This window comes from Sus scrofa, chromosome 17 (assembly GCF_000003025.6).
Source record: "Sus scrofa isolate TJ Tabasco breed Duroc chromosome 17, Sscrofa11.1, whole genome shotgun sequence".
NCBI classification, from domain to species: domain Eukaryota; kingdom Metazoa; phylum Chordata; class Mammalia; order Artiodactyla; family Suidae; genus Sus; species Sus scrofa.
In genome coordinates this window covers 35,552,488-35,578,587 of record NC_010459.5, presented here as the reverse complement: position 1 = coordinate 35,578,587, position 26,100 = coordinate 35,552,488, and the positions used below count along the sequence as shown (strand labels likewise).

General features: G+C 45.8%; 1 protein-coding gene across 1 annotated transcript in view; it reads right to left on the bottom strand.

The window, feature by feature from the left end:
• TTLL9 (tubulin tyrosine ligase like 9) overlaps positions 1 to 20,215 on the bottom strand; it is a 54,389-nt gene extending 34,174 nt beyond the window's left edge. The window contains exons 1-5 of the mRNA XM_003483936.4: positions 19,992 to 20,215; positions 17,068 to 17,111; positions 8,955 to 9,047; positions 6,179 to 6,290; positions 5,029 to 5,214 (exon numbers count right to left, since the gene is read on the bottom strand). Of these exons, the coding sequence (XP_003483984.3) occupies positions 5,029 to 5,214; positions 6,179 to 6,290; positions 8,955 to 9,047; positions 17,068 to 17,111; positions 19,992 to 20,006 (450 nt within the window). The 5' untranslated portion in view covers positions 20,007 to 20,215. The remainder of the gene's footprint in view (positions 1 to 5,028; positions 5,215 to 6,178; positions 6,291 to 8,954; positions 9,048 to 17,067; positions 17,112 to 19,991) is intronic.

The following is a 26,100-nucleotide window of genomic DNA, read 5'->3' as shown; positions in this document are numbered from 1 at the left end:
TCTGATCCCTGGCCTGGGAACTCCACATGCCACGGGGCAGCCAAAAGGGAAAAAACAAGAAAAACAAATTCCCAAAAACCCCACTATTCTGTGATGGGGTCCCCACATTTCACCGGATGCCAAAGAGGCACGAGAAGAGTTCAGAGCCCTTGCCTTCCTGTTTGCGCTACTGTGAGTTGGGTTTTCTGTTACCTGCTTTCCAAAACACCCCAGTTCTTAAGAGATTTCAAGTGATAAGGTGTGAGAAGCTGGGGTTGGGGTAACCTGGTATACGAGAAGGTTAAACCTTGGCACTTCCTGTCCTGCAGTTTGGACAGAGGCTCCCAAAGCCCAGAACAGCCCATGGTTCCCAGGAAGCTCACAGCCCTGGGTGAAGTGTGACAGCAGCTCTGCAGTCACACAGAGAGACCGACAGACAAGCCAGGACCCCGGGAGCCCAGCAAGGGAGGCTGGAGAAGCAAGCATGGTCCTAGGAGCTGGGTCCCGTCCAATTCCCTGCCAATCCAGAGCGCCTGGGCTGGTGGCAGGGCAGCACACTGAGATGGAAGAAAAAGTTTGGATTGAGGCGATGTTTACACTAGTCTGGTGGTGTGGGAAGAGAGGTCCCTTTAGGGTGGCACGAAGGGGATGACACTGCTTGCTCCCTTCTGAGTCCAACTCCACTCCCTCTTTCCAGAACTGTTTTGCTGCCACCGAAGAGGAAGGGGCAGGTGTGGCAGGCCCTGGGGAATCATGCGGAGAGGACATCTGAGGGAAACCTGAAGATTATCGTACTAAGTGAGGTTGGTCGGACAGTAAAAAAAAAAAACAAAAAAAACACCATGTGATATCACTTGTATGTGGACTCTTTTAGATACAAATGAACTTGCTGCAGAACAGAAATAGACTCATAGGCTTTGAAAACAAATTTATAGTCCCCAAAGGGGACAGGTGGAGGGAAGGAGGGATGGACTAGGGGGTTTGGGCCCGGCATGTGCACACTATCATATATGGAAAGGCTGGCCGACAGGGACCTGCTGTAGAGCACAGAGAACGCTGCCCAACATTCTGTGATCATTTATATGGGAAAAGAATCGGAGAAAGAGGTTTGTGTGTATTTAACTGAATCACTTTGTTGCACAGCAGAAATGATCACAACATTGTAAACCAATTACGCTGCAATAAAAATTTTAAAAACGAAGGGAAAAAAAAGACATCTGAGGGAAAAGGCAGGCCAGTGGCTGCCTCAGCTGGCCCCGCCGTGGCAATTATGTGAAAACCCTTGTGTGTGGCTGGACAAGGACCGACTGGGTCACAAAGACAGGCCCTGTGGGAAAGCAGAGGGATTTGGAGGGCTTTTCCCTCCATTTTCAAAGTTTAGGGCAACATCCTATTTTTTAACATTTCCCCACACCAAGAGGAATGCAAACAACAGGACTCCAGAACTAACGATTGAGCCCAGTGGGTCTCAGAGTGTGGTACCCAGACTAGCAGCATCCTCGTGACCCCTGGTATGATGGTCCATTTTATGTGTCAACTTGGCTGGTCAGAAGTGCCCAGTCATTTGGTCAAACACTCATCTAGTTGCTGCTGTGAAGGTATTTTATAAATAAATGTGATTAACATGAGTAAACTTCAAGTAAAGGGAATCACTCTGGAGGAGGTAGGTGAGCTTCAGCCAATCAGGTGAGGGCTTAAGAGCAAACACTGAGGTTTCTGGAAAAAGAAACAATCCTGCCTGAAGACTGTAAAAGGGGAAGCCTGCCTGAGTTTTCTGCCCCCACAGATTTCAGACTTGCCAGTCCCCTCGAAATCACAGGAGCCAATTCCTTACACACACACACACACACACACACACACACACACACACCCTAATGGTTCTAGTTCCCTGGACAGCCCTGATGGCTACATCTGGGAATTTGTTAGAAATGCAGATTCTCAGGCCCCACACGACTGCATCTGATCTCTGGGGGTGGGTGCTTGAAGGCCTCCAGAAAATTCTCAGGTTTGAGAATTACTCCTCTCTAGTCTCACTCCTCAAAGTGTTGTCCGTGGACCAGCCCCAAAGGCGTCACCGGGAGCTGGTTAGACAGGCAGACGCTCAGGCTCCACCCAGACCTGCTGAATCAGGCTCCGAATTCTAACCTGCTCCCTGAGGATTTGTGAGTGCATTCAAATTGGAAAGCCTGAGCCCATGCTTCCTAGGGGCAGGAGGAAGAGATGGTGTTGCCCGGACTCTCGGAAATACCAATAAAAAGGGTCAGTCATTGGGCACCTAAGTGCCAAGCCCTTTACACAGGGTGTGTAATTCATGAACACAACGTGTACACATTTTTTTTTCCTTTTTGGGGCCGTGCCTACACCATACGGAAGTTCCCAGGCTAGGGGTCGAATCGGAGCTGCAGCCACAGCAACGCAGGATCTGAGCCGTGTCTGCAACCTACACCACAGCTCACGGCATCACCGGATCCTTAACCCACTGAGCAAGGCTAGGGATTGAACTTGCATCCTCATGGATACTAGTCCCTTGAGCCAAGTCAGGAACTCCACAATGTGTATAAATCCACTGAATTCTCTCACAACCCTGTGTGGTAGGTATGCCTGTAAATGTCATTTGACGGATGAGGAAATGGAGTGAGAGGAGTTGAGTAACCTGTTGAGGGTCATGCAGCTTGTAAGTGGCGGATCACCCACACCCCGCACAGGGCGCCTCAGGGATTCAGGAGTGAAAACGCTAATACAAGCACGCGCACGCACTCACACACAGGCACACACACACACACACACACAGAGCCAAGATTCCTCCTCCTAATTACAGCTGTCATTGTGTCTGCCGCTAACAAAGGCCGGGGGCTGGGAAAGGAACAACTTAATATGCAATTGCTTGTTCTCAATTAGCACAAATTACCACTTGTCTGAGAAGAGGATGCTGGGAGCTGGAATCCGCCCTGGGTTGCCCTGTTTGTCTGCCTAACCCCCTTCAGAGCCCATCCCATTGGCTTCCTGCCTTCCCGGGAAGGGGACATAAGCCTTCCAGCAGGCCTCGTGGGGTGACATCAGGAGGCCTGGATAAACCCCGGCTCGGTCCCCTTTGGGAGCATCCATTGTTTTCCATGAGTTCCCTCCTCCACACACTTGTGTTTTGACTAAATCAGCCAACACTGGTGGGTCTCCAGCTCCACAGAGGAGCTGCTCCCACCCTCACCAACCTTCCTGGGGCCCAGCACGTTCCCAAGCCTGGAAACTACTAGGGGCTTTGATGCCATTCAGGGCTATGGTGGTGTTGTAAGAGACTGGCCCTGGCATGAGGCAGGACTAAGGGATTGGCAGGTGCTCTGCCACTCTTGCCCCTCCACTTAGTTTCTTTCTTTCTTTCTTTCTTTTGCTTTTTTAGGGCTGTGCTCATGGCATATGGAGCATATGGAGGTTCTCAGGCTAGGGGTCAAATCAAGGCCAGGGTTTGAACCCACATTCTCGTGAATACTAGTCAGAGTCATTTCTGCTGAGCCACGACAGGGCCAGGAACTCCCTCCATTCAGTTTCTTGATGGCCCAAGGGCTCTCTCCAGATGCAAGGCCTTCGTGCATGCAGTTCCCTCTTCCTGGAATGCTCTTCCCTATCTCTGCCCTTCTTCAGGCCACCTCCTCTGCCTCCTTCAGGTCGAAGCTCAGTACTAATTCTTGTAACAACAATTATCATTCATTGCTATACCGTAACTCATTTAGTCACACAACATTATCCCCTAGGTCCTGCAGTTACTCTCACTTTGCAGATGGGGAAACGGAGGCCCAGAGAAGTTAAGTAATCTGCCTGAGGTCACCCAGCTAATACGTGGTACAGCTAACATTTGACCAAGGGGTTTGACCTCAGAGCCACTCTCTCACTTCTGTAGAGAAGACTGCTCACAGGCTGGGGGAAATCCTCTTGGTGTTTCCTCTGCTGACACCACTCTCCGTGTTAACACTCGGCACAGCGGTGACCACACATGTATCCTCTGCACCTTGTCTGCCCTGGAGGAGGGCAGAGACCCATGTCTGACTTGCTGAGAGCTATAGCCCCGCCATCTAGTTCTGTGCCTGGCACATGGCAAGTGCTCAGTAAGTATTTGGGGGATACTCAAATAAATAGGTCTCAGGCTCCTCATCTTTAAAATGGGGCTGGTAGGAGTTCCCGTTGTGGCACAACGGAAACAAATCTGATGAGTATCCATGAGGATGCAGGTTTGATCCCTGGCCTTGCTCAGTGGGTTAAGGATCGGGCGTTGCTGTGAGCTGTGGTGTAGGTCGAAGACACAGCCCAGACCTGGCATTGCTGCAGCTCTGATTTGACCCTTAGCCTGGGAACCTCCATATGCCACCAGTGTGGCCCTAAAAGACAAAAATAAATAAAATATAAAATAAAATAAAATAAAATGGAACTGTTAATACCTCCTCCCAAGGACCATTATGAGAACTGTAAAAACTTCCCACGGCCTGGCCATTGTTTTCATTCATAGCAAAAAGAGAGGCTCTGGAGTTCTCGTCATGGCTCAGGGGGTTAAGAACCGGACTACTATCCATGAGGATGTGGGTGTGATCCCTGGCCTCACTCAGTGGGTTAAGGATCCGGCATTGCTGTGAGCTGTGGTGTAGGTCGCAGACATGGCTCAGATCCTGCGTTGCTATGGCTTTGGTGGAGACCAGCAGCCACAGCTCCAGTGCAACCCCCAACCCCAGGAACTTCCATATGCCATGGGTGTGGCCCTAAAAAGAAAAAAGAGAGAGAGAGAGAGGCTCTGGATTCCCTTCCTTGGTGTCCTGAGGATCACTTGTTTATCTAGTGAACATTTTTGAGCACCTCCTATGTACCAGCAGTCATAGGTGCTGGGTTCACACACTGCAGAGAAGAGGAGATGATGTCAGCACTTTAGGGAAAGGCAGATGGTGCATCTAAGCCTGAATTCCCAGGCAGAGTCCTGTCCTGAGATGTGCGAGAGGAGGAGCCCTGCTCTGGGGCCCGGGACATCCCCCGCCACGCCCCCCCCCCCCGCCCCCCGCACCGGGCACTCACAGGCTTCATGATCCAGGTGATTCCCGGGTTTTTGCGAAACTCCTCTACAAACAGGTGATACTCGCATGGCATCTCAAAGGTTTTGGGGAAGAAGTCACACTTGGCTGCCTCCAGCTTTCCTGCCTCACGTTCCAGCTGTTTCCGGAACCGCTTCAGGTTCTTTACCATGTAGTTCTTGCGGGTCAGCTGGGAGGCACAAAGGGCAGGCAGGCTGTTGGCATGCGTGACCACTGCCTTGCTCCACCTCCAACCCCAACCATCCCACTGGCTGCATCCCCTGCAACCTCCATTCTTTGTACGGTAAGAGTGACAGTAACTTGGACTGAGAGCCTGCTATTCAGTAATTATCCCCACATTACAGGTGAGGAAACTGAGGCAAGGCAATGTTGTCGGTTGCCCGGAGCTATCCAGCCTACAGGAGGCACAGCCAGCATTTGATTCAGGCCTGTCTGACTTCAAAGTCCTTGTTTCTAACTGCTAAGCCGTGCTAATCTTTTTTCTTTGGTGGAGGGTGGGGCGTGAAGGACCAAAAAAATAGCTTCACTGCTTTGCCAGGCAAAGGAGGCCACAGCTGGCTAATGCCCTAAAGACGCTGTCCTCCCTTGGGAGAGATTAGGAAGTGGTTTTATAGTTTGGAGTGGAAAATAGGGCCACAGATAAGGATCAGGGTAGATGCAAGCTTGTATTCTTCAAAGCTGGTGTTTAATGGTCCCGGGACTGGTCCTGGTGGCCCGCCTCCTTTCTGCACTAAACTATTAAAATCTCCCACCACTGGCCTCTCCAGCCCCATCTTTGTGGTCTGACTCCTCCCAGACCTCCCTCCCGCCTCCAGGCTCCAAACAGGTCCACCTGCCTCACCCCGATATCCCATAATCCCTCAAACATCCTGCTCCTTCCGCCTTTGCACCCGAAACCGGCCAGCCCACGACCTCAACCCCCAGCCCAAGATGGCCTGTTCCTTAGGCCTTAGATCCTTACCCCCTGGCCCCCTGGCCTTATTCAGCTCATCATGTATCTAGGTCACATATACCCCACCTGGCCTGACCCCCAAATTCCCTTACACTTTTCCATGCTGGTTTGTACCCCCAAACCAGCACCTACTTGCGGCTACACCCAGTCCCCTTGTCCCCCTCCCCTGCTCCCAGCTCACCTCGTAGTGGTTTCGGAAGTGGCTGATCCGCACATGCTCATCCATGTAGGTGTGGTCGAAGTTCTCCCGGAGCCAGCTGACGTCACACCAGTAGAAATCCCACTCCCCTTCACTGGGGGCCGGGGTGGGACAAAAGTCATGCCCTGAGACCCTCAGCATGCTGGGGGGGGGGCGGGGTCTGCCTCCCCCTCCCACCTGCCCCTAAGGTGCAGCTGAGAGGGAAGCAGCAGGGTGCCCATCAGGAGTCTCAAGGAAGTGTCCCTGGGCCACCTACTGCTCACAATGTGCTTTGTGACGCTGGAGTGAAAACTACAGAAATGTGCCTATAAAAATCCAGCTGCTGGCTTCCTTTGAACGATTGGCAGATCTGACCATCCTGAGCCCAGATGCCTCCCAGCACCCACCACCTTAGGGCACAGCCTGTCCAGATCACAGTCCCTACCATGTATGGCCTGTGACGATTGGCCAACTCTGGAAGCATCCACGTAGGCACCCCAGAGCCCACATTACTGAGCAATGGAATTAGGTAACTTTATAAACTTTCCCCAGTTTAAAAAGCCCCCCTCTCACTGAATCCTCAGAGCAGCTCCCGAAGTGACTAACATCATGCCTGGAGCCCTAAGACAGCGACAGCCTTGCTCACGGAGGAACCAGCAGCCTCAGGATTCACACCCAAGCCTGCACGACTCCAAATTCAGACCCTGTCCTTCACCATCAGGCCATAGAGCGGGACAGGAAACCAGACCAATCTACCAAATCCAGACACCACAGAGCTGTGGTGCACAGAAGAGGTGCTTGAAAAAGGCGTGACAGGGGAGCTCTCATTGTGGCTCAGCAGGCTAAGAACCTGACATAGTGTTGGGTTTGGTCCCTGGCTTTGCTCAGTGGGTTAAGGATCTGGTCTTGCTGAAAAGCTGTGGCATAGGCTGCAGATGCAGCTCGGGTCCCACATTGCCATTGCCGTGGCTACGGTGTAGGCTGGCAGGTGCAACTGCTGATTCGATCCCTAGCCCAGGAACTTCCATATGCCGCAGGTGCAGCCATAGTAGCTGCCATCATCAGCATCATCATCTCTGTAATATGCCCCAAAGCATCCAAGAAAGGACCCTGCCATCTTAAATGACCCGTGCTACAGCTTGCCATCAAGAGCCAATTCCTAATTTTTCTTGTGGGACGATTTATTCAAACTCTGTCTCCCCTGCTAGGCTCCAGCACCAGGCAGCAGGCATCATGGATTCAAGGAACTCATTTGTTCCTTCATTTACTGAGAGGCTGCTGGGACAGGGAGGATGAGCCTGGGACTCACAGACAGCCAGACGAGGTGCAAACTCTAGCTCAAGTCCTTACTAGGTGAATGACCTCCAACACGGTATTGTGTGTATGTGTGTGTGTGTGTCTTTTTAGGGCCAGACCCGCAGCATAAGGAAGTTCCCAGACTAGGGGTTGAATCATAGCTACAGCGGCCAGCCACAGCAATGCCAGATCCAAGCCATGTCTGTGACCTCACTACAGCAACTCCGGATCCTCAACCCACTGAGCGAGGCCAGGGATCAAACCTGTGTCCTCATGGATACTAGTCAGGTTCGTTTCTGCTGAGCCACAACGGGAACTCTCAACATGGTTTTTCTTTTTGTTTTTTTCACTTAGTGTGTCCAGTTTTTGCATCAGGAAAATGGGGAGGATAATAGCACCTACTGGAAGGTTTTCTGGAATGATTTAAAGAGGTCATGCTTGTAAATTGCTGAAGAGTGTCTAGCAGGCTTAGCTATTGTCAGGTAACAAATACTGACTGAGCAGCATGGCAGGGCAGCTGGTTGCCCTTAGCCCTCATACCTCTGCTCGCTCTGTAACAGAATCTCCAGTGTTTCCCCAGGAAAAATATAGTCTACATTTTCCAGAATAAAGACAACATTTTCCTAGATTCTCTTGCAGCTAGATATGGCCACAGGGCTAAGTTTTAGCCAATGAATGTGAGGGACTTCTGGGTTGTGTCTTTCGAAGGTAGGACATACTTTTTCTTGTCTCCTTCCTACCTCCTGCTGCTTGGAATGTGGATGCAAGGCTGGAGCTCCACTTCAGACCATGAGGACGAGGGCCTTACTCAAAGGAGAGCAGAGTGGAAAGATGGAAGCAGATGGGTACCACGTTTCCATATCATCTCTAAGCCTCCTATAACTGGACTCCAGTGGGAGGGATAAATAAACTTCTAGCCTGTTGAAGCCTCTTTGATTTTGGGTCTTTGTTACAAGCTTCCAAATCTTAACCCTAGCATTAGCACCTACCGTGTGCCAGGGATGGCATGCCTGCTCATTTCAGTATTCCCAGAACCCAACATGGGAAAGGAAAGGCTTAGGGGTCATATAACTTGTTCAAAGTCAAAGAACTAGTAAGTAGCGAGGACCTGCCATCACCGGATTTATCCAGCAGGTCTGTGACAGCTGCGTAGAGAGCTATAGGACCCTGGCTGTGGAAGAGTCAAACTGAACTGAGTTTGAATTCTACTCTGACACTCACATGCTATGTGACCTTAAACGACTGACTTAATATCTCTGAACATAATTATATCTTGCTGGATGGTTGTAAGGCTTAAATAAGACAAAGATGGCATTCAGCAATGCACCTGACACATTGTGAATGCTAAATAAATGTTGGCCCCTCTCACAGTCAGACCGAGACAAGTCCCTGTGGCCACCAAGGGAACTGGGAGAAAAACAAAGGGTGAGCAAGACCTGTGAGACAAAGGGAAGGAGAGATGAGGCTTGGGGGTGTGTCTTACTCCTTCACTTCCACCCATCCTGGCCTGTTGCGAAGGACGTCCATGAGAGTATTCATGAGAGTGGTCTTGAACCGGATTGATGCTCTCTGCTCTCTGCAAGACAAGGCAACAGAACGCTTGCTCAGAATCAACTCTTTTCCTAGGATGGTCCAGAGTAAAAAGAGAAAGGAAGAAAGGTCAAGTCGCATACCTGGAAATGCCAAAATCTAGAATTACTGAATTTCAGAATTTAGCATCACAGCATGAAACCCTTAAAATAATCAAATTGAGAACTACAGAATCTTTGAATCATTGAAAATAATAGCAACCATTTTCTTCATTGCCTCCTATGTGCAGACATGGTCTGGTTGCTTTACATAGGCCATGGCTAATCCTTAAATGTAAGTGCTTGCAAATCTCCCTTTCTGTCACTCATTTGAGAAGACGGAGTGGATATACTTTTCCATCTCCCTCCTACTAGTCCAACTAAAACCCCAAACATAAGAAGACCACGAAGGAGTTCCCGTTGTGGCAGAGCAGAAATGAATCCGACTAGTAACCATGAGGTTGCTGGTTTGATCCCTGGCCTCGCTCAGTGGGTTAAGGATCTGGTGTTGCTGTGAGCTGTGGTGCAGGTCGCAGACGCAGCTCAGATCCCGCATTGCCATGGCTGCGGCGTAGGCCGGCAGCTGTAGCTCTGATTCAATCCCTAGCCTGGGAACTTCCATGTGCCACAGGTGCAGCCCTAAAAAGACAAAAAACAAAAACAACAAAACAAAACAAAACAAAAAAACCCAACCACATTTGAAGAACATATAAAGAACACAGGAAGAAAGCAAGGATGTCCACTCTCACTACTCTTATTCAACATAGAACTAGAAGTTCTAGCCAGTGCAATCAGGCAAGAAAGGGGATACAGATCAGACAGGAAGAAAGAAAACTGTCTCTTTTTGCAGATGACTATGTAAAAATTCCTAGAGAATCAAAAAAACAACTCACAAACTAAAAGGTGAGTTCAGTGAGATTATAGGATATAAATAAGCCATACCAAATGCAATTACATTTCTATATATTATCAATGAACACATAAACACTAAAATTAAAATGCAATTTATAATTACATTTATTTTATTTTATTTTAATTGTCTTCTTAGGGCTGCACCTGTGGCATATGGAAGTTCCCAGGCTAGGGGTCAAATTGGAGCTGGCCGACACCATAGCCATAGCAACGCTAGATCTGAGCTGTGTCTGCAACCTATACAGCAGCTCATGACAACACCAGATCCTTTAACCCACTGAGTGGGGTCAGGGGTCGAAGCTGCCTCCTCATGGATACTAGTTGGGTTTGTTACCACTGAGCCACCATGGGAACACCTACAATTACTTTTTAAAAGAGGAATAATTAGGAGCAAATCTAACAACACAAGTGCAGGATTTAGGTACTGGAAACTACAAAATGCAAATGCAAAAAATCAAAGAAAATCTAGATAAACTGAGAATCCTACCATGTCGATGGAATGAAAGACACTGCAGAGTAGAGATGTCAATTCTCCTCGCATTGGTGTGCAGATTTAATGTGATTCTTGGGATCAAAATCCTAGTAAGGTTTTTTGGAAGATATAAATAATTCCAAAATGTATATGGAAAGGCAAAGATATTAGAACTAGAATATCTGAAATGATTTTGAAAAAAATAAAATCCAACCAATTTCAAAACATCATGTAGCGTTGCCATGAGCTGTGGTGTAGGTTGCAGACGCGGCTCGGATCCCGCATTGCTGTGGCTCTGGCGTAGGCTGGCGGCTACAGCTCCGATTCGACCCCTAGCCTGGGAACCTCCATATGCCGCAGGAGTGGCGGAAGAAATGGAAAAAAAAAAAAGGCCAAAAAAAAAAGAAAAAAACATCTTGTAGCTACAGTAATCAAGACTGTGTGGTATTGGCAGAGAGACATAGACCAAAGGAACAGAACAAAGAACCAAGAGATAGACCCACACAAATATGTCCAACTGAATTTTGACAAATGAACAAAAGCAATTCAATGGAGGAAGAATAGCCTTTTCAATAAATAGTGCTGGAGCAATTGGGTATGCATGTGCAAAAAATGAACCTAGGCTTAAACCTCATATTTTATACAAGAACTCACTCAAAATAGGAGTTCCCATTGTGGCTCGGCAGTACCGAACCTGACTAGTATCCATGAAGATACAGGTTTGATCCCTGGCCTCACTCAGTGGATTAAGGATCTGGGGTTGCTGTGACCTGTGTGGTAGGTTGCAGACAAAGCTCGGATCACATGTTGCCATGGCTGTGGCGTAGGTCTGCAGCTGCAGCTCCAATTCGACCCCTAACCTGGGAATTTCCATATGCCGTGGGTGTGGCACTAAAAAGACAAAAAACTAAGTATGCAGCTGCTACATAGCCCATCAATTGTAAACCTGAGCATTTATACCAGTGAAAGGAAAACTAATGCACAAGCCCATACTTGAATATTTATGACAAATTTACTGATAATAGACCCAAACTGGGAACAACTCAGATGACCTTCAACAGGTGAATGGTTAAGCACATGATGGTATAAACACTCCATGGAATATTAGTCAGCAATAAAAGGGAATGAACTGTTTATACACTTGACAATCAGATGTATCTCTAGAGAATGATGCTGAGCGAAAAAGGCTAATCCCAAGAGGTTAGTATGTATTGCATGATTCCATTATAAAACTCTTTGAAATGACAAAATTATTGACATGGAGAACAGATTAGCAGTTGTTGGCGGTTAAGGATAGGGTACTTTGGGAAGGGGAAGCGAAGGTGGCTATAAAAGGCACTATGAGGGAGCCTTGTGGTGATGGAGGTATTGCATATTTTGACTCTATCAGTGTCAATATCCTGGTGGGACACTGTGCTATAGCTTTATTCCATGTTACCATTGGGGTGAACTGGGTAAAGGGCATGTGAGATCACTCTGTATTATTTCTTACAACTGCATATGAATCCACAATTAAAAATTCAATTTTGGAGTTCCCATCGTGGCGCAGTGGTTAACGAATCCGACTAGGAACCATGAGGTTGCGGGTTCGGTCCCTGCCCTTGCTCAGTGGGTTAACGATCCGGCGTTGCCGTGAGCTGTGGTATAGGTTGCAGACACGGCTCAGATCCTGCGTTGCTGTGGCTCTGGTGTAGGCCAGTGGCTACAGCTCCGATTCGACCCCTAGCCTGGGAACCTCCATATGCCGCGGGAGCGGCCCAAAGAAATAGCAAAAAAAAGACAAAAAAAAAAAATTTCAATTTTTAGGAGTTCCCGTTGTGGCTCAGAGGTAATGAACCTAACTAGTATCCATGAGGATGCGGATTTGATCCCTGACCTTGCTCAGTGAGTTAAGAATCCAGCATAGCTGTGAGCTGCAATGTAGGTTGCAGACACATCTTGAATATGGGTGTTGCCGTGGCTGTGGTGTGGTCCGGCAGCTGCAGCTCTGATTTGACTCCTAGCCTGGGAACCTCCACACGCCGTGGGAGAGCCTCTAAAAAAAAAAATTATTGCCAAAAAATGCTAACCATCGTCTAAGCCCACAGTGAGTTGTTGCAGTAACATAAAAGATCGCTGATCTCAGATTACCACAATAAATAATAATAAGGAAAAGGTATGAAGTATTGTGAGAATTACCAAAATGTAACAGACATGAAGGGAAAAATGCTGTTGGAAAAATGGCACCAAGACCTGGTTGATGCAGGGTTGTCACAAATCTTCAATTTGGAAAATATCTATGAAGAGCAATAAAGCAAAGCACAATAAAATGAGGTTTGCCTGCACATGTGCACACACACACAAACACGCACACATATATATATGTGTGTGTGTGTACACACACATATACACACACACATATGTGTGGGTGTGGATGTGTGAGGGTGTGGAATTTTTTGGTTTTCACTATTTTTATACACAATATTCAGAATGCAAAATAAAAGTATAAGACATTCAATAATAAAGCAGAAAAACATAGTGTGTAATCAAGAGGAAAGACAGCCAAACTAGGTAACCCCATAAACAACCTGTAATTATTGGATAAGGACTTTAAACAGATATTGTAAATGTGTTAAATAAAACACATCAAAAGGTGGATATAATGAGTAAATATATGATTTATTGTGGAAAAGACACTGAAATTCAAAAAAAAAAAAAAGAAGAACCAAAATGGAAGACTCTAGAACTGAAAACTATAATGTCGGCTATTGAAAGTTCATAGGATGAGCTTAACTGGTGACTGGACCGTTGTTTAAGAAAGGATAGTGATGTTAGTGAAAGGGTACCAATTTCCAGTTATAAGAGGAATAAACTCTGAGGATCTAATTCCAGCATGGTGACTATACTATATGATATACTCAAAAGTTGCTAAGAGAATTGATACAACAAAAACAAAATTGTAATCACATGAGGCGAAGGCTGTGTTAACTAACCTGATTATGTAACGAGTGTGTTATTGCTTTTCAAATGAATTAAGAATTTTTTAAAAATTTATCACCTAAAATATCTAATATGGTGAACATTGATGAGTATAAGCCACTGAACCAAAAATTAGAGACCACAATAATTTTTAAATTGTAAAGGATTCCGAGCTCAAAATTCAAAAACCACCACTCGAAAGTATTGAAGTATTTAAACTTAATCCAATCAAGAGACACAGCTTCAAAATCCATCAGACTGGAGAAAATGTTTAAAATTGGGCAAATACCAGAGCTCCCGTTGTGGCTCAGTGGTTAAGGAATCCAACTAGGAATAATGAGGTTTCTGGTTCAATCCCTGGCCTCGCTCCGTGGGTTAAGGATCCGGCATTGCCATGAACCGTGGTGTAGGTCACAGATGTGGCTTGGATCCTCCGTTGCTGCGGCTGTGGCCTAGGCCAGCGGCTACAGCTCCGATTAGACCCCTAGCCTGGGAACCTCCATATGCCTCTAGAAAAAACTAACTAAAAAAATAAAATCAGGCAAATACCAAGTGTTTGCAAGAATGTGGAGAAATTATAAATATCCAACAAAACACTGGTGAGAGTGTAAATTGGATAAACTTTTGAGGAGCAATTTGGCATATAAAAACCATCAGCTACTCCTTCATACATATTGGACTGGCAAAAATCTAAAAGCTCGAGTTTTGGCAACAATATGCTAAAATGGAAACTCCTCTTCTTTTTTTTTTTTTTTGTTTTTTTGTTTTTTTGCCTTTTCTAGGGCCACTCCCGCAGGGCATATGGAGGTTCCCAGGCTAGGGATCGAATCGGAGCCGTAGTCACCGGCCTATGCCAGAGTCACAGCAACGCAGGATCCAAGCCACATCTGCAACCTACACTACAGCTCACGGCAACGCCGGATCATTAACCCACTGAGCAAGGCCAGGGATTGAACTCACAACCTCATGGTTCCTAGTCGGATTCATTAACCACTGAGCCACGATGGGAACTCCTGGAAACTCCTCTTCTGATGGTAGAAGTCACCATAGAGAACCACATGGCAGTGTTTGGTAAGTGCATATACTTGCCACCAGGCAGTCTAGTCTAGCCCTATACCCTACATAGGCACTAGGCAAAATACACGTACAAGGATGTTCCTTCGTAATTGTTCATATTTTTATGGAAGTAATCTGCAGCACACACTTTTGGCTCATCTTTATCTCTTGCACATTCACCATCCCTGTGCATGCCAATTGGAGGGCTTTCCTCTGCCAGCACCTGCAGCTCTTGACCTGGGGGCTTTTTCTAGCCCCTAGTCTGCTCAGCCTGTGCTTGCAGTAGATGTGAAGTACCGGGGAGTGAACTTCCCTCCCCTAAGAGCATACAACCAATGATGACTGCAACTGATGGACAATTGATGGACACATCCTCCAGCCCTCTCATCACTCAGTTGGGGTAACTCTGCAGTGTGCTCTATACTCTCTCATAGGAGTCCCTGATGGGATGGAAACCCACTTGCCCACAGCAAGAACCCATCCATAATGCACCTTTTATTGGTTCCTTTCCCTTCGCTGCCTGACTTCCCTGCTTCCCTGCCAATGCTTACTGGAACCACCTTCCATGTAAAGACTTGCTCTCACATCCTTGTCTCAGGGTCGGCTTCTGGAGGAAAGCAATACTAAGGCTCAACCTAAGTGCCTTTCAAGAGGAAGATAAATAAATAACTTGTGGTATGTAATGGAATATCTATATATCTATATATAGATATAGATATAGAGTGTATAAAATGTATCCAGAGCTACACACACCAACATGGACAAATACTGAGAGTACAATTTTGTGTGACAAAAGCAGAGTGCAGAATAATAATGGCATAATGCCACTTGTGTAACTTGTATTCTTAGCCACTCATGCAGCCAGGGTGTCCAGGTGACACAATTCTGGTCAATAAGATGAAAGCATAGACTGCTCAGAACCATGGGTTCCTGCAAAGCGTTTGTACCCTTGATGGTTTTTTTGCGGTTTTTTGTTTGTTTTTGTGTTTTAGGGTCCCATGACATACGGAGGTTCCCAGGCTAGGGGTTGAATCAGAGCTGAGCCACAGTCACAGCAACACTGGATCTGAGCCACGTCTGTGACCCACACTACAGCTCATGGCAATGCTGGATCCTTAACCCACTGAGCAAGGCCAGGGATTGAACCCAAGTCCTCATGGATGCTGGTCGGGTTCATTAACCGCTGAGCCACGACAGGAACTCCGTTTGTTCTCTTGACAAGAGTGAAATAGCCTGAGTCTTCCCTCCCCCGATTCTTCTCATCTTAATCACGATGGGAAAGCCGTAGCTGTAGCAGCCACTCGGTGTCCATCAGGAAAAGGTCAAGACAATCACAGGTACGAGCTCTGACATGGTTGAACCCCTATACCAGCCCTTCTGACTCCGTTACATGAAGAGGGAAAGAATGCAAGTTTTAAAATTTACCATTAATTGGGTTTCCTCTTATTTATAGTTGAGCACATTTCTAATTGATATCTGCCCTAATAAAATAGATAGTGGGTCGTATTAAGAAAAGGGCTCTTGTTTTGTTGGTGTGTAAGTTCTGGAACAGAACTGAATTGCTCTGCCTGCAAACATGAAAGGTTTGATAGTGGAGAGACAGAATCAGTGGGGAGAGAAAGACGGCAAAGGAGATGGAGGGGTGCCGCACGAGAGACGGGTCAGAAACCACACAGGCCCTCCGCGGCGGTGCAGCCAGGAAAGACTTTAAAAAGGATAGCAATATCTAATAAAATAGGGGACAGAAGAATCTAAAATACATGCCATGGTCTGTGCAATGTAAACTGTCTCTTCCAACTCCCCACAAAAATCTTCAGTAAAGTCTACATTGCTCCAGCCTGCTTTGTGTACGTGGATTCTGTGTGCTGAATCCAAAGATGTGCTGAGTTCTGCATCGAGATTATTTTTTTTTTTTTTTTTTTTTTTTTTTTTTTATCTTTTAGGCCTGCGCTCATGGCATATGGAGGTTCCCAGGCTAGGGGTGCAATCAGAACTATAACTGCCAGCCTATGCCAGAGCCACAGCAACTCGGGATCCGAGCTGTGCCTGCAACCTACACCACAGCTCATGGCAACACTGGATCCTTAACCCACTGAGCGAGGCCAGGGATGAACCCGAGTGCTCATGGATGCCAGTCGCGTTTGCTAACTGCTGGGTTCGCAGGGAACTCCTGCGTCGAGATTACTGATGCAGAGTGAAGCAGAGGATCAGAGTGGAGTTGACATTTGAGATATTCAGTCAACTTCACACGGTTGTTGAAGGAGGCAAAAGAGCACATTTAGATACAACGTGGGTCCTGAAGACCAACAAGCTCTGCCACTAACTGATCCTATGGTCTTGAGCAAGTAACTTAGCCTCTCTGAGCTTCAGATTCCCCATTTGTTAAATGGACTTAGCAGCAGTATCTACTTCAAATAATTATGGTAAGTATTCAAGATATATAAGTAAAGTGACTAGCCCTGGCCTGGCACATACTAAGTGCTCAATAATTGTTTGTTGTTGCTGTTGTTGCTGCTATTGTTAATATTATTATAGAAGGGGGAAGGAGGGACGGACAAAGGGATGGATGAATGGAAGGAAGGAAGGAAGCAGTCAGCTCTGTGTATATTGGATTGGGTAGGATCACTCACCGCTCTTTTCCCTTTGGCAATCCATGGACCTTGTAATTTTGAGTCTGCAATGAGAAAAGCAAAATGATGTAACTTCCTTCAAATCTATCCTGTATTCCCAGCTCAACTTACTGCACACATTAAAATACTCAAACTATCAAACTCAACACTGCTCAGATGCTAAGGTCCAGCCTGGCCAAGTTGGCATGGTCATGCTGATGACGAGTATAGTGAATGTCTGGTTTTCAATCTTCCAAAAGTCCAACTATGAACCCCAGTTGGAGGGCTGAACTCAGCAGGCTACGTAAGAAGGATCTGGACCTTCTACTCTAACCTTGAATGTTTGATCCTCCATGATCCAGGAGGAGCTGAGTCAATGACTCAGGGCAATGTTAATTCCTTCTACCCAAAATGGTCTTTCTAAATCCTCAAAGGAGGGGGGTTAGGTATTAATCTCCTCTGAAACAGTTTGGCCTTAAGTCCTAGTAAGACTGATCCCTAAGGCAGGTGTGAAAAAAAGAAATCAAAATCAGACCAATGCAGAATGATCTTTGCAGCTTGGACAGACTTTGTCATCTGTATTCATTTTCTGTGGCTACATAACAAATTATCATAAACTTGGTGGCTTAAAAGAATATAAATCTATATCTCATGGTTTCTATGGGTCAGGAGCCTGGGCATGTCTTCACTGGATCCTCTCCCCAGATCTCACAGGGCTACAGTCAAGGTGATAACTGGGGTTATATTTCTCCTCTGGGGCTTGGAGTCCTTCTCCAAGATTCTCTAGACTGTTGGCAGAATTGTTACTTGGGGTTGTAGGACTGAGGTCCCTGTTTACTTTCTAGTCATTGGCTGGGGACTACTTTCAGCTCTTAGAGGCCACTTGCAGTTTCTTTCAAAGTGGCTCCCATGGGCAGTTTACAGCATGGATATTTTCTCTCTTCCAGGCCAGCAGGAGCATTGTCCCTCTGATTCCCAACCCTCCCCTCGTCCAAGTCAACTATGATGGAATAACATAATATATTGTAATCATGGTAGTAACTATGCTATCAAATTCACAGGCTCCATCTGTGATTTAGATAGGCCATCTTAGGAATCTGCCTACTATATAATCCTACCCCCCAAAGAGCCAGTGGAAGGGGATAGAGGACACAGCTTTACCAAACTGGCAGAACTAAGTGCCCCCCCCCCAAAAAAAAGCAGCTGAATTTTTTTTTTCTTGGTCTTTTTGCCATTTTCTTGGGCTGCCCCCTCGGCATATGGAGGTTCCCAGGCTAGGGGTCCAATCAGAGCTGTAGCCACTGGTCCACGCCAGAGCCACAGCAACGCGGGATCTGAGCCACATCTGCGACCTACACCAGAGCTCATGGCAATGCTGGATCCTTAACCCACTGAGCAAGGCCAGGGATTGAACCTGCAACTTCATGGTTCCTAGTTGGATTCATTAACCACTGAGCCATGACAGGAACTCCAGCAAGTGAAATTTTATCCCTTTTGTCCATTCAACCCCTCTAACTCCTCCAGCATTATCCAAGTAAAATATTTTTTATTTGCTCATATTTATGTATGTTTATTCAGTTGCTCCAGGGTCTTTATTTGAAAGACTTTCCCTTTTCTCACTGAAGTCTTTGGGCTCTTCTGACAAAATTCAATTGCCTATGTATAGGTGGATCTATCTCTAGACTCTATTCTGTTCTATTGACTTATTTGTCTACTCTTAGGTCACTATCACGCTGTCTTAATTAGCTTTCTAGTAAATCTTGAAATCAGGTAGTACAAGTCCTCCAACTTTTTTTTTTTCAAGATTGTCTTTGCAATTTGAGGTCCTCTGACTTCAATATAAATGTTAGAATCAGCTTGCTAATTTCTACCCAAAAAAGCATATTGATATTTTTATTGGGATTGTATTGGATGTACAGATCATTTGGGGAAGAAGTAACATCATAAATTATTGTATTCATCATTCTATGAATATGGTCTATCTCTTTATTAATTTGTCTTTAATTTATTCCCATAATGTTTTCTAGTTTTCAGTACAGAAGTCTTAAACTTTTAAAATTAGATTTATTCATAGGTATGGGGTTTTTTTTTTGTGATCCTATTGTAAGTTTTTACATTTTCATTTTCCAATTATGTGATGATGGTATATTGTGGTAAACAGAATAATGCTCCTCAAAATGTGCCCATGTTCAAATCTATAAATATGTTATATTACAGGGCAAAGGGAAATTAAGGTTGTAGATGGAATTAAAGTTGTGAAGCACCTGACTTTAAAACAGCGATTATCCTGTATTAACTGGATGGACCCAATGTAATCACTCATCTTTTGCTGAGTGATTACCCTCGGGAGGGAATTAAAGAAATGGAGGTGGAACACGTGTTAAGAAGCAGGCTGAGGTGGGAGACCTGGATTCTAGAGTCATTCATTCCTCTCTCTGCGTCTAATCTTTTCCACTTTTGAAATGGGGACACGGATGGGCCTGTGCACTCCTAGAGGGCTGGGGCTTGTCAGATTCACCTCTGCGTCCCCATTGGGCAGCACTCTGGGCTCTCCTGGAAAAAGACACTAATTAGCATTTGGGAGATGGATGAGCCAGCAGCAAGAAGACTGTGGGGTGACTAGATCTGACTAGATCTCTAAGAGCTTTTCCAGGTCAGGAAATCAGAAATTCTGAGCGTCCCTCAGGGTCACGAAAATCGCCGAGTACAGTTTAGAATCCTAGAGTTACGTAAATTTCCCGCCAGCAAACTGGGTTCCTTGGACTAGCGCGGAAACTCCGGCGTCGCGCGGCATGCCGGGACTTGTAGTCTTTTCTCTCATTTCATCATTTTCTTCTCATTCTAACCGGAATCCCTCCTCGAAGGACTCCTCAACTTCTGAACCCTCTGCGTTTTCCCTCCCTCTCTAGGGGCGATGAAACATCTGGATCTAGGGGCACTCTTACCTTAGGTCGCGACATGATACGATTCCTCAGGGCCGGCTCCAAACCGCCACTGACTCCGGCTCGAGCCTGTGCGTCTCGTTGCCAAGGTGACGGAGTGACGCTCTGCCGCTCTGTTTGGATGAGGCAAGGGCACTCCTTCCCGCGCAGCAAACAGAGCCAAGCCGATCGTAGCCGATCGTAGCCGGTGCTGGCCGATGTGGCCGAGACCTTTCTACTCCCTCAACCTTTCTTTCCCAGCCCCATGCTTCCGCGCCCCTGGGGCACACCAGGCCAGAGACTGACTGCCAGCCGTGGGCACTCACTGCCTAGCGCCTCCTCTGGCTGCACCTAATAGCGCTGCATCTGAAAAGTTGTCAGCTTCTGACCAGTGCATGGATCTAAGTTTCCTTACACGGTCCTTCACTAAATTACCTGCTCAATTCGTCACATGACCAGTCATTTCTGGTCCCTTTCAATCACTCTTTAATTCTTAGGCACCAACTCTATGCCAGGACTCACCTCAACGCTGTCTACTAGTGCCCACTCTTCCCTAACCATTTGATTCATTCTCTCCCCTGCATATAACCCCAAGTGGCAATTTATTCGTTATTGCACCCTGTATTGGCTCTTTGTCCTTCCGTGCCTTGATTCCACTCTGCCAGGGGAGATAACTATTAAAAATTAGAAACTATTTAAAATTTTTTGTTGTTTCGTAGCAACAAAAATATGTTATGTAGGAATATGTCTAACAAAATATATACATGACATTTCATTAAACAACAAATTTTTATTAAGCATCTGCTCTATGTCCTGTGCCATTCTTGACTCCGATGCTATAGCAGTGAACAAAACCAACAAATATTGTGGAGTCTATATTCTCATAGAGAAAATTACAAAATATTATTGAAGAACATTAAAGAAGACATGAATAAGTGGAGGGATATACCATGTACATGGATAGAAAGACTTGAGGTATCATATAGACATGTATTTTTCCAAATCCAATTAGGATTATTGAGAGCCCTTGTCAAACCAAAACAACAAAGTGTATGTTTTGAGGAAGAGAGATATTTCTTTGTATATCAATCCCATTATGGTGCATGGAGAGGCAAATACTAATGTAATACAATAGGGATCCTAGAAACAAACACAGGGGTGTGTATATGCATGTGTGTGTGAGAGAGAAAGAGAATCTAGTGTACAGTAGAGAGGTAGAGGCATCATAAATCAGTAGCAAAAGGATGAAGAACTCAATAAATGACCCTGAGAAACTGATTTTCCATAGGAGTAAAAAATAGATAACCAATTCTAGTGGATTAAAGAATAAATATAGCAGAGTTCCTGTTGTGGCTCAGCGGTAATGAATGTGACTAGTATCCATGAGGATGCTGATTCCATCCCTGGCCCCGTTCAGTGGGTTAAGGATCCAGCACTGCTGCAAGCTGCAGTGTAGGCAGAAGACATGGCTCAGATTTGGCATTACTATGGCCTGGCATAGTCCAGCAGCTGTAACTCCTATTCGACTCCTAGCCTGGGAATCTCCATATGCCATGTAGCCCTAAAAAGACAAAAAAAAAGAAAAAAGAAAGAAAGAAAAGAAAAGAAAAAGAAAATTAATATGGCAAACAAATATTTCAGTTAAGAGCGCCAACTCCCAAGCAGTTGAAAAACCAACCATAACTTTACAGTCAGCCCTTCCTATCTGTATTCCCCTCATCCTTGGACTCAACCAACCTCCAACTGTGTAGTACTGTAGTATATATTTATTGAAAAAAAAAAAATCCTGGCGTTCCCTAGTGACCTGGTGGTTAAGGATCTGGCATTTTCACTGCTGTGGCTCCGGTCACTGCTGTGGCTCCGGTCACTGCTGTGATACAGGTTCCATCCTTGACCTGGGAACTTCTTCAGCAATAGCCAAAAAGAAAAAAGAAAAAAAATTCACACATAAGTGGATCTGCTCAGTTCAAACTCATGTTATTCAAGGGTCAACTGCATATACATTTTTTTTCTTTTTAAGGCCGCACCGGCAGCATATCAAAGTTCCCAGGCTAGGGGTCAAATCTGAGCTGCAGCTGCTGACCTACACCAGATCTGAACTGCATCTGTGACCTATGCTGCACACTCCTATGTGGGGCTCTTAATCTACTGAACCACAACGAGAACTCCATATGTATATCTCATGGTGGTGAAGGGTTTCTTTATAAAGCATTTACTCAGAAGGGAAAACTGATCTGTGGCTCTCTCAAAATTTAAACTGTCATATAACAAAAGATACCATAAATTGGATTAAAAGACAAGCTACAGACTAGGAATAAAAATCTGCATCATATTGAACAAAGGGCTAGTATTCAAAGAACTCCTGCAAACCATTAAGAAAAAGACTCTTCCCCCACAACCTACAAAAGAAAAGTGGACAAAATATACAAAACAAGGAAATTTCAGCAGAAGAAACTCAAATTGCCAATAAGCAATTAAGATACATTAGGCAAAATAATTAGAAGATATGATTTCAAATATTCAGCTAGTCAAAAATTTAAACATATATCAATTCTAAGTGTGAACATGTTGGAACAACAAGAATCCTTATATGTTGCCAGTACACTCACACTTTGGAAGGCAATTTGGCGATATTTTGTAAAGATGAAAAGATACACAACTTACGACATGGCGATTCCACAGCTGGTTGTATATCCCATAGGCTTTCTGAATACAGTCTCACAATCCATAGTGCCTTTCATTTTGCAGCTAATGTGCAAGGTGACAACCTTCCCTAAAGAAATTCTCACACTTGTGCATGGGTTGCAGCCTTCTTTATATTAGTGGAAAATAAAAGAAATGACACATATGTCCACTAGTAGGGTGATGGACAGATAAAATGAGATATATCCTAATAACAAAATACTATACAATGATAAAAATGAATGATCCAGCCCTACATCAGCATGGAAATATCCCCCAAACTTACTGTTGGATCAATAAAAGCAAGTTGTAGAATGATAAATTTTTTTTTTTTTTGGCTGAGCCCTCAGCATGCAGAAGTTCTGGGGCCAGGGATTGAACCCTTGCCACAGCTGTGACAACTGCTGGATTCTTAACCCACTGAGCCACCAGGAAACTCTGATAAATATTTTTAAAGGTTACAATTTGTGTTAATTATGAACACATATACAAAAGTATATTCTGTATACTTATGAGTATTATAGGTATTACAAGTTTAGGAGTTCCCGTCGTGGCGCAGTGCTTAACGAATCTGACTAGGAACCATGAGGTTGCAGGTTCGATCCCTGCCCTTGCTCAGTGGGTTAACGATCCGGTGTTGCCGTGAGCTGTGGTGTAGGTCGCAGACTTGGCTTGGATCCTGCATTGCTGTGGCTCTGGCGTAGGCCTGGATCCTGCATTGCTGTGGCTCTGGCGTAGGCCGGGAGCTGCAGCTCCGGTTTGACCCCTAGCCTGGGAACCTCCATATGCCGCGAGAGCGGCCCAAAGAAATAGCAAAAAAGACAAAAAAAAAAAAAAAAAAAAGAAAGTTTAAAAACACAAGACTGGAGGGAGTTCCTGTTTTGGCTCAGAGGAAACAAATCTCACTTGTATCAGTGAGGATGCAGGTTCAATCCCTGGTCTCGCTCAGTGGGTTAAGGATCCGGCATTGCTGTGAGCTGTGGTGTAGGTCGCAGACTTGGCTCGGATCTCGCATCGCTATGGCTGTGGTGTAGGCCAGCGGCTACAGCTCTGATTGGACTCCTAGCCTGGGAACTTCCATATGTCTCGGGTGCAGCCCTAAAAAGACCAAAAACAAGCACGCAAACAACAATCAAACAAAACAGACTGGAAAGATGCACACCCAATTCATGATAGTGTTGCCTCTGGGGAGAGAATGAAAGAGGAGGAGAGAGGGAAGGAAATTTCAACAATGTCAAGTTTATTGGGGATTTTTTTTTTAACAACACAGTTGAAGCAAATAGGTCAAAATATTCTTATCTGGATTTGTTTTTGTTTTTTTTACAGCAGTAGGAGAAATTCAGTACTACCACAGAGGAAGTTTAGCAGGCTTTGGGAATGCAGAACAGGGGGGTGTAACCGACTCTAGGGGGTCAGCTGAGACTTCCGGGAGGAAATGGGAGTTCATCTGGTAAAGGGATGGGAAGGACATTCCAGGCCGAGGGAGTGGCACTTACAAAGCCTGGAAGACACATTTGAGGAAATGAATGCAGATCAGTGACCAGGAAGGAGTGAAGAGAGGAGAGAGGAGCCGGCCAAGCTGTTTTTCCTGTTTCCTTTTCCACAGATGTGGAAACAGAGCTCTGATGAGGGGAGTGGAACCCAGACCCCCTAACTCCCTGTCAGGTGCTTTTTGATAATAATAATGACATAGGGCCACACCCGTGGCATCTGGAAGTTCCCAGGCTAGGGGTCCAATCAGAGCAGCAGTTGCCGGCCAAGGCTACAGCCACAGCAACGTGGGATCCTAGCCGGGGCTGCAGCCTACACCACAGCTCACGGCAAGGCCAGATCCTTAACCCACTGAGCAAGGCCGGGGTGGAACCACATCCTCTTGGATACTAGTTGGGATTCGCTTTCACTGTGACATAGTGGAAACTCCCTGTAGGGAGCGCTTTAAACGTGTCCTTGCATTTCATCCCCAGACAGACCTAGAGGGATTTTTCTTCCTCCTCATTTTACAGATGGAAAAGCTGAGGCCCAAGGTCATTAAGAAATGTGTTGAAGGTCACAGCAGCAAAAGCCAGATCCCACAGGGCCTTGTGTGCCATGTTAAGCAGGTTGGACTTTTCCCAAAGGCATTGGGGAGTGTATTAGATTCCTGTTGCTGCTGTAATTACCACAAACTGAGTGACTTACAGCGCAAATGTATTAGCATACAGTTCCTGAGGTCAGAAGTCTGACACGGGTCTCACTAAGCTACCATGAAGGTGTCGGCTGGTCGGAGTTCCTTTTGGAGGCTCGTGGGAGAGAGTCTGTTTCTCTGCTTTTCCACCTGCCTTCCTCGGCTCATGGCCCCCTTCCATCTTGGAAGCCAGAACTCACAGCCCTCCGACCTCTGCTGTAGTTATCACACCCCCTCTGACCCGCCTTCGCCTGTCTCCCTCTTTCACCTCCAAGGATTCCTGTGATTACATGGGACCCACCCAAACAACGGAGGATCATCTGATCCTCTCCCATCTCACGGTCAGCGGATCAGCCACGTCAATTCCATCTGAGGCCTTAATTCCCTCTTCCCACATAATGTAACACGTTCACAATTTCCAGGACATCTTTGGGAGGATCATTACTTTGGAAGCACTGAACGCACGGTTTTAAGCAAGGGAATGACAAGGTGAGAACAGCATTTTAGCATCTTCATATTATTGGTTTTATACAACTGCTACTTCGTGACTCATTTAAGGCAAATGGGCTTTGTAACAGCTAACGCCTTCAAAGGCTGAACAGTACACAGGGATTGAATGTGCTGAATCTCTTAACTACATTTTTTTTCATGGTTTTTAATCTAATAGAGTTCTTTCCGGCATGTGCATTGATTATTCCCCTAACAACCTAGCAGAGCCACAAAGGGCTGTGGAAATTGCCCCTATGTGAATGTGGAGCCCGGGGTATTTGGTCACCTGCCCAGGTTCATAGAGCTGCTAAGGTCAGGGTCATAATGAGGAATTTGTCTTCAGGCTCCTTTTTTTGGTGTTTCTTTATGCCATCCACAGGGTGGGGCATTCTGGGAAACAAGTCAGACAGTACATCTTTGGTGCAATCGTCCATGTATAACCTGGGGCCCAGTAAATATTTGTTGAATGGATTAATAACCCGGCTTTCCCTTCTGAAGCACAGATAGCAATTCTCAAGGCAGGAAAACGTGAAATTATCCTAGGATTTCTTCCTTTTCCCTATATCCAGTCTATCTGCAAGTCAGCTGTGCTGCCAAAATACTAACATATGCTCCGTCCAACCCCTTCTTTCCAGCTTCTGGGCTCCCACTTTGTCCCAGGGCACCTCATCTCTTGCCATCTCTCACTATCTCACTCAAACCCCCTCTAATCTACCCTGCAGATAGGTGTCAGGGTGATCCGTGTAAATCAGATGACACGGTCTCTCTAGCTAAATTTTCCTTTTGCCTTTCTGTCAC